This window comes from Mustela lutreola, chromosome 5 (assembly GCF_030435805.1).
Source record: "Mustela lutreola isolate mMusLut2 chromosome 5, mMusLut2.pri, whole genome shotgun sequence".
NCBI lineage: Eukaryota > Metazoa > Chordata > Mammalia > Carnivora > Mustelidae > Mustela > Mustela lutreola.
In genome coordinates this window covers 69,362,034-69,370,157 of record NC_081294.1, presented here as the reverse complement: position 1 = coordinate 69,370,157, position 8,124 = coordinate 69,362,034, and the positions used below count along the sequence as shown (strand labels likewise).

The 8,124-nt window shown below is 37.0% G+C and overlaps 1 protein-coding gene across 1 annotated transcript; it reads right to left on the bottom strand.

The window, feature by feature from the left end:
• Positions 1–5,516: 5,516 nt before the first annotated feature.
• Positions 5,517–7,784, bottom strand: LOC131832001 (heat shock cognate 71 kDa protein-like). The gene has a single exon (XM_059174483.1). The coding sequence runs from the start codon at positions 7,719–7,721 to the stop codon at positions 5,781–5,783; it is 1,941 nt and encodes a 646-aa protein (XP_059030466.1). The 5' UTR covers positions 7,722–7,784; the 3' UTR covers positions 5,517–5,780.
• Between the last annotated feature and the right edge of the window lie 340 nt (positions 7,785–8,124).

Below are 8,124 nucleotides of genomic sequence, written 5' to 3'. Positions count from 1 at the left end.
ACAAATAATCCAATCAAGAAATGGGCAGAGGACACGAACAGACATTTCTGCAAAGTAGACATCCAGATGGCCAACAGACACATGAAAAAGTGCTCCACATCACTCAGCATCAGGGAAATACAAATTAAAACGACAAGGAGATACCACCTCACACCAGTCAGAATGGCTAAAATTAACAAGTCAGGACATGGACAGATGCTGGCGAGGATGCGGAGAAAGGGGAACCCTCTTACACTTTTGGTGGGAATGCAAGCTGGTGCAACCACTCTGGAAAACAGCATGGAGGTTCCTCAAAAAGTTGAAAATAGAGCTCCCCTATGACCCAGCAATTGCACTACTGGGTATTTACCCTAAAGATACAAACGTAGTGATCTGAAGGGGCACGTGCACCCAAAAGTTTATAGCAGCAATGTCCACAATAGCCAAACTATGGAAAGAACCTAGATGTCCATCAACAGATGAATGGATAAAGAAGAGGTGGTATATATATATACACAATGGAATACTATGCAGCCATCAAAAAAAAAAAAAAACGAAATCTTGCCATTTGCAACAACATGGATGGAACTAGAGGGTAAAAATACATTATATGTTTATAACAAAATTAAAAAATTTAAAAAAAAAAGGTCCATGTGAGAATGATACTTAATGTTGATCTCCAATATTAGATGCTCAGGGTTTTGTTTTGAAAATTTATTGTTGTTGATATTATTGTTTTGGGAGAAGTCAATCCCTGATAATGGGTCATTATTTTCTTTAAGCTATATGAAGTCCATGTGTTGTACTCTTGGAAGGGCATTGACCAAAATATTTAAACTCATAAAATGATGTCACTAAGGAAAAGAAAGTGTTAACAAGGTCAGAGCGTGATCAGTTGAAGAGGTACTAGCACAATCTGAAACTGTGGATTGAAATAGCTAATTTAATAACTATTCACCATACATCTGGCACTTTGTCTAACTATGAACTGATTTATTTATTCCTTAAAACTATACTATAAACTAGATATGATTTTACCCCCATTTAACATATGGGAAAACTGGTACAAAGAAAAGCCATTTATCAGAGTTCACAGAGCTACTGGTTGGTGATCCAGGGTTGTATTCCATCTAGCACCAGAGTTCATACTAATATAACTACTAGTACCAAAGTCTTGCTCTGCTGTAGTCCAAATATCACATTCGGGTCACAGAGAGTTAATCTATAAATGATGTATGGACTGTGGGGCCAATGTTAAGGATGTTCCAGAAGGAACAGCCTGGGTATATGGAATCAAAGAGAAGAACAAAGGACAGAATAAAGACTTGAGAGTATTGAGAATTGAGCTGTAAGACACTGCCTGTAACTCACCTCAGACTGCAATTTCAAGTATTTAGTAAACTGAGTCATGTGAAGAATTTAACATATTTCCTGGAATACACTAAATGCTCAAAATCTGTCAACTATTACTGTTACTAGAATTATTACTTTAAGGACTTTATTTGACAGAGAGTGCACAAGTCGGGGAGGGGCAGAGAAAGAGGGAGAGGGACAAGCAGTCTCCTCCCCACGTACAGAGCCTGACAAAGGGTTGGTCCCAGGGCCTGAGATCATGAACAGAGCCAAAGTCAGATGCTTCATTGAAACAAGGCAGCCTGTATCCAGAGCTTGTTCTCACACTCACTATACAACACAACCTATGCCAACCAACCCATCTGAATTTCTAAGGAACTCAGGCACTGTGACTATTGCAGAGTGGAGATGTTCTTTTTGTCCAAGCCAAACAATGTGGAAGGGAAAGCTGGAGAGGGAAAAATTCAGAAGCCTTTCTGGTCCTTTGAAATTACGAACCTTGAGTATAACCTTAATGAGATTATGGCCAATGACCCCAGAAAGCAAATTTTCTGATTTTATGAAGTTGTTCTTTACTGAAGAAATGATGGAACAAAAGGAGGGTGTTATTCAAAAGCTAACCATGGAAAATAGTAAATTATTGCAGAAATTCATTTTCTAATTAGTTATACTTTGCTTTATGTATCCCATTAATTCCCAAATCAGATTTGTCAATACCCCAGCATATTTCCCACTTACATGTAAAGAATTGTGAAACCAATAAGTGTTTTATTCACTTACTTTCATAAATAATTTATATTAATTCTGAATTCTAAAATAACAGAGTATGAGATATCAATTTTATAGGTAATTACATTAAAATTAATTTTTAATATACCCCATGTAGAACATTTAAACATGAAAAACATAAAAATATAAAATGAGATAATTTGTCTCAAAAAATTTTTCTGACAGTTACTGTTAAAGACTAGACAAATGTTTTCACTTCTTCTCTTAAATTGGTTTCTTTGCTGATGCAAAGACATGCCACTTAAGCATTACTGTAGCTCCTCTGAAAGCCTATAAATATTAAGTTTGATCAGGTTACTCAAAGAACTTCCAGCTGCTTATGTGGGGAAGATTTTTTATGATATTGATATATCACTTCATGTTTGCATAAGCTTTATATTCATTACTATATTATATTACAAAATGAGTGCCATATTTCTACTATTTCAAGATGTGCCTCCTATGACCCAGAATTATAGGTTGTGACCCAAAATCCAAGTGTGATAATAACTACGATGATATGGAGTATAATACTTTGGGGAAGAAATGCTTTTATTTTACATAATTTTAAAATTATGGTAAATTATAGGGGCACCTCAGTGGCTCAGTTGGTTAAGTAGCTGCGTTCAGCTCAGGTCGTGATAACCAGAGTCCTGGGATCAAGTCCCACATCAGGCTCCCTGCTCAGCAGGAAGTCTGCTTCTCCCTCTCCCTCTTCTCTATCTCTCTTCTGTGCACTCTCTCTCATAAATAAATTAAAAATCTTTTAAAAAATAAAATAATGGTAAATTATAAATAACAAAATTTATCATTAGTAACGTGCAGTTCAGTGGCAGTAAGTATATTTACATTGTTGCACAACTACCACCACTATCCAGCTATAGAACTTTCTCATTATCCCCAAATGAAACTCTGTACCCCTTAAACAATAGCTCTACATACTCTCCCCTCTGCCCAGCTTTAGGCAACCACTAAGCTATTTTCTGTGCTCATGAATTGAACTATTTAGATCCTACATATAAATGGAATCATGCAGTATTTGTTCTTTTGTGTCCTGCTTCTTTCACCTACCATAGTATCAAGGTTCATTCATGTTGTACCATATATCAATATTTCATCATTTTGGGCTGAAAAATATTCCATTGTGTGCATATACATTTGTTTACCTGTTCGTCTGTCAATGGACACATGAGTTGCTTCCACCTTTTGGCTACTGTGAATAATGCTGCCATGAAGATAGATATACAAAAAACTGTTCAAGTTCCTACTTTCAGCTCTCTGGAATATATATTCAGAAGTGGAGATGATGGATTATAAGTTAATTCTATGTTTAATTTTTTGACGACCTGCCATATTGTCTTCCAGAGCAGCTGTATCATTTTACAGAGTAACCCAATGCACAAGGGTTCTAACTTCTTCACATCTTTTCAAACACGTGGTATTTTCTGTTTTTTGATAATAGCCATCCAAAAGGGTATTAAATGGTATTTTGTGGTATTAAGAAATGCCTTGTAAGTATGTTAAGCTTTATTTGTAGTGATTACTAATACCCAAGGAATTAGGTGATTTATCATATCATCTAATTAAATAAAATTAATAAACAAATAACCTAAACTGAAAATCAACATGGCAAGTTTTATTTGGGGACCTTCCAAATTCTACATGATAGCTTAAATCAATCCACAGTATCATCACAACCCCTTTCTTTTTTATGGCATGTACTCCTAAGTACAATATGAACATTTCAATTACCACACTACATCATGTTCTCTACCCTTTTCCTATTCCATGCAGCTCCATCTTTAGTCCTTCTTTACATGTTTCCTCCTCTGTGTTCTGGGCTAGATACCTTCCTAGAGTTTATAAAAGCACACTTCAGCTTTAAATATAAACAACCTAACATTCATAAAGAGAAGATTATTGAGATGCAAAATTCTGCACAATAGTTGCTAAGATTTCTAGTAAGTGGTACTTGCCTGTCACTTTCGACTGTCCACTTAAGCCAGTCTAGCCATTCATTTATATGAATTATTATTCATCATATCATTATTCATATATATTAATTATAATTCACTATAATCATTATTACAGTTGCTTCTGAAACTAAGTCCCTGATTACATGACTTTACTTAACCTCAGACTCCAAAACCCAAGATTCAATAAAAAAGGAAGGTGTAACATGATTAACTCATGCAGTCTCATTTTCAGTTATCATATGAAATTAGTACAAATGATGATTCTAGGTTGGATGAAAACACATTGTTTCCTCATATAAATATTAGTGTAATGTTTTTGTTTTACCTATTATACTCATTTATCTCTATTTTTAAAATTTTTACATTCTTATTCTCTTCTCCAAAGTGATGTCCTAACACCTAGCACAATACTCACCATGTATTTTACACATTTGGTGATTATTATTTTTTTTATTAAAAGATTTTATTTGTCAGTGAGAGAGAGCACAAGTAGGGGGAGAGGTAGGCAGAGGGAGAAACAGGCTCCCAGGTGAGCCAGAAGCCCAATGCGGGACTCAATCCCAGGACCCTGGATCAAAACCTGAGCCGAAGGCAGCCACTTAACTGACTGAGCCGCCCAGGCATCCCTCAGTGATTATTTTTGAATTTATTAGAGTTTATAAACCACAACCTTACTTTCTTTATGGCTACATTTTACAGCCAAATTTATTAGCAGAAGGTATCCTAAGTTTCTTTTAATCTATTATGAATGCTTTACTGGCCCTCTACTCCTTCAATGTCAATAAGCATGCATCTATTAAGGTTTTATGGTGGTAGACTCTATGACTTATTCCTGTTTTAACCTGTAACTGAGTACAGGTCTGACATGCAACAGGGACTCAATCAGCCCCTTCCCCCACAGAATTTAAAGAACAATTAAAAAAATAAATAAGTAAATAGATAACTAAATAAAAATAGTTAATAGTCCTCTTAAACTATTTTTAGTAAGTCATATTTGAACTAATTCTAGTATCAATATTTCAATTCTATTTAAATTATATATCAAAACAAGAGCATTAACCTGGCTTTTGCTATGCATTCACAGGTCAGTAGAGAAGTAATAATCACAAAAATTCAAAATCTTTTCTAAATAATTGTTTAAAATCAATATAAAAATGAATTCAAACAGTTCCATCTACTTTGATTTATTCTTCTTATGGAGAAATAAGAAAAGAGAATAATTTCCTTCATCCTGAGACTAAAGTTCACAGTGTTATTTCTCTTTCAATTGGCATATCTTTTTCCTAAAAATGTACTCTGATAAACTAAGTCAGTGTATTTTAAAACTTTTAAGAAAGTGAATTCAATGCTAAGGAATCATATTATAATCTTGTATGATTTATATTTGCTACTTTACACTTACCTATTTTTTTTTACTTCTCACAGAAAACGTGGCATTAATTTCTTTCTTTTTTTTTTAATGGTGCCAATTTTAAATACAGTTTTATTTAAGACATTGCATTTTCCACTTAACAATACAGTGCTTATAAAGTGCAATGTTTATTTCCTTTCCCTGTGCACATATTCCATATTCAAGTATCAAGAATGCCCAGTTTTTTTGCTATAGCAGCTCAACATTACAACTGCCATGTAATTTGCTACAAATTTGGGTCCTTTGAATATTGTATGTGGAACAATGCTCAACCTATTTATTCTCAGATTGGTTTAGTGAACCTCTTCAATGGTGGGCCCAGAGGAGGCACCACCAGAGGGAGGAGCTCCACCACCAGGGAAGCCTCCAGGCATTCTTCCTGGCATGCCCCCTGCACTCTGGTACAGCTTGGTGATGATGGGGTTGCAGACTTTCTCCAACTCTTTCTGCTGGTGTTCAAATTCTTCCTTCTCTGCAGTCTGGTTCTTATCAAGCCAGTTAATGATTTCATTGCACTTGTCAAGAATCTTCTGTTTGTCTTCATCATTTATCTTGCCCTGAAGTTTTTCATTTTCAACAGTTGCTTTCATGTTGAATGCATAAGACTCAAGTGAATTCTTGGAAGACAGCTTGTCCCGCTGTTTCTCGTCTTCAGCTTTGTACTTCTCAGCTTCCTGGACCATGCACTCAATATCTTCTTTGCTCAAGCAGCCCTTGTCATTAGTGATGGTAATCTTGTTCTCTTTTCCTGTGCTCTTATCCACAGCAGAGACATTGAGGATACCATTAGCATCAATATCGAAAGTGACCTCAATCTGAGGGACACCACGAGGAGCAGGGCGTATGCCTGTGAGTTCAAACTTTCCAAGTAGATTGTTGTCCTTGGTCATGGCACGCTCACCTTCATACACCTGAATAAGCACACCAGGCTGGTTGTCGGAGTAGGTAGTGAAGGTCTGTGTCTGTTTGGTAGGAATGGTAGTATTACGCTTGATAAGAACAGTCATGACTCCTCCAGCAGTTTCAATGCCAAGAGAAAGTGGAGTGACATCCAACAGCAGCAAATCTTGAACATTTTCAGATTTGTCTCCAGAAAGGATGGCTGCCTGGACAGCTGCACCATAAGCAACAGCTTGATCAGGGGTGATGCTCTTATTCAGTTCTTTTCCATTGAAGAAATCTTGGAGAAGTTTCTGAATCTTGGGGATACGGGTAGAATCACCCACCAGAACAATATCATGGATCTGAGACTTGTCTAACTTGGCATCCCGAAGAGCTTTCTCTTCAGGGTCCAGGGTGCCATGGAACAGATCAGCATTTAATTCTTCAAACCGGGCACGAGTGATAGAGGTATAGAAGTCGATTCCTTCATACAGAGAATCAATCTCAATACTGGCCTGGGTGCTGGAAGAAAGTGTACACTTAGCACGTTCACAAGCAGTACGGAGACGACGAACTGCCCTCTTGTTTTCACTGATATCTTTCTTATGTTTGTGCTTGAACTCTGAAATAAAATGGTTGACCATTTGGTTGACAAAGTCTTCTCCACCTAAGTGGATGTCTCCAGCTGTGGACTTAACCTCAAAGATCCCATCTTCAATAGTAAGGATTGACACATCAAAAGTGCCACCTCCTAAGTCAAAGATCAGCACATTCCTTTCAGCTCCAACTTTTTTGTCTAAGCCATAAGCAATAGCAGCAGCAGTTGGTTCATTGATGATTCGAAGTACATTGAGACCAGCAATAGTTCCAGCATCTTTGGTAGCCTGACGCTTAGAATCATTGAAGTACGCAGGTACTGTGACAACTGCATTGGTAATGGTCTTCCCAAGATAAGTCTCTGCGATTTCCTTCATTTTCGTCAAAACCATAGAAGACACCTCCTCTGGATAAAAGCTTTTTGTCTCTCCCTTGTATTCTACTTGGACCTTGGGCCTGCCAGCATCATTCACCACCATGAAAGGCCAATGCTTCATATCAGACTGTACAACAGCATCATCAAATCTCCGTCCAATCAGGCGTTTGGCATCAAAAACTGTGTTGGTGGGGTTCATCGCAACTTGGTTCTTCGCAGCATCACCGATCAATCGATCGGTGTCTGTGAAGGTGACACAACTTGGGGTGGTCCGGTTTCCCTGATCATTGGCAATTATTTCCACTTTCCCATGCTGGAAGACACCCACGCAGGAGTAGGTGGTGCCAAGATCAATGCCAACTGCAGGTCCCTTAGACATGGTTGCTTATGTGTAGGCCTGGCTTGGGTTGAGAAGAAGACAGCAATCCAAAGATATAGCCCCGTGTTCAATCGTGGCATTAATTTCTTAAAGTAAGTAATAATGTATGTAGTATGAAATTCAAAAAATCACAAAATGAAATATAGTGAAAATGAAATTTAATTCCTATCTGTAAACCCCAGTCACCTACTTTCTTTCAACAGAAGCAATCATTCTGAAAAATTTACTTTATTTCATTAGAAATATTATATGTCTATACAAGCAGTGTCTCTCGGGGGAAGAGGACATTTCATAAAAAATAAATTGTCTTTACTCTGTAGACAAGCCTGCTGTACTCTTAGTAAGCAAAGAAAGTAGATTCACAGATTGTGATTCTACTTCCATCATTACTCAACCAACAATC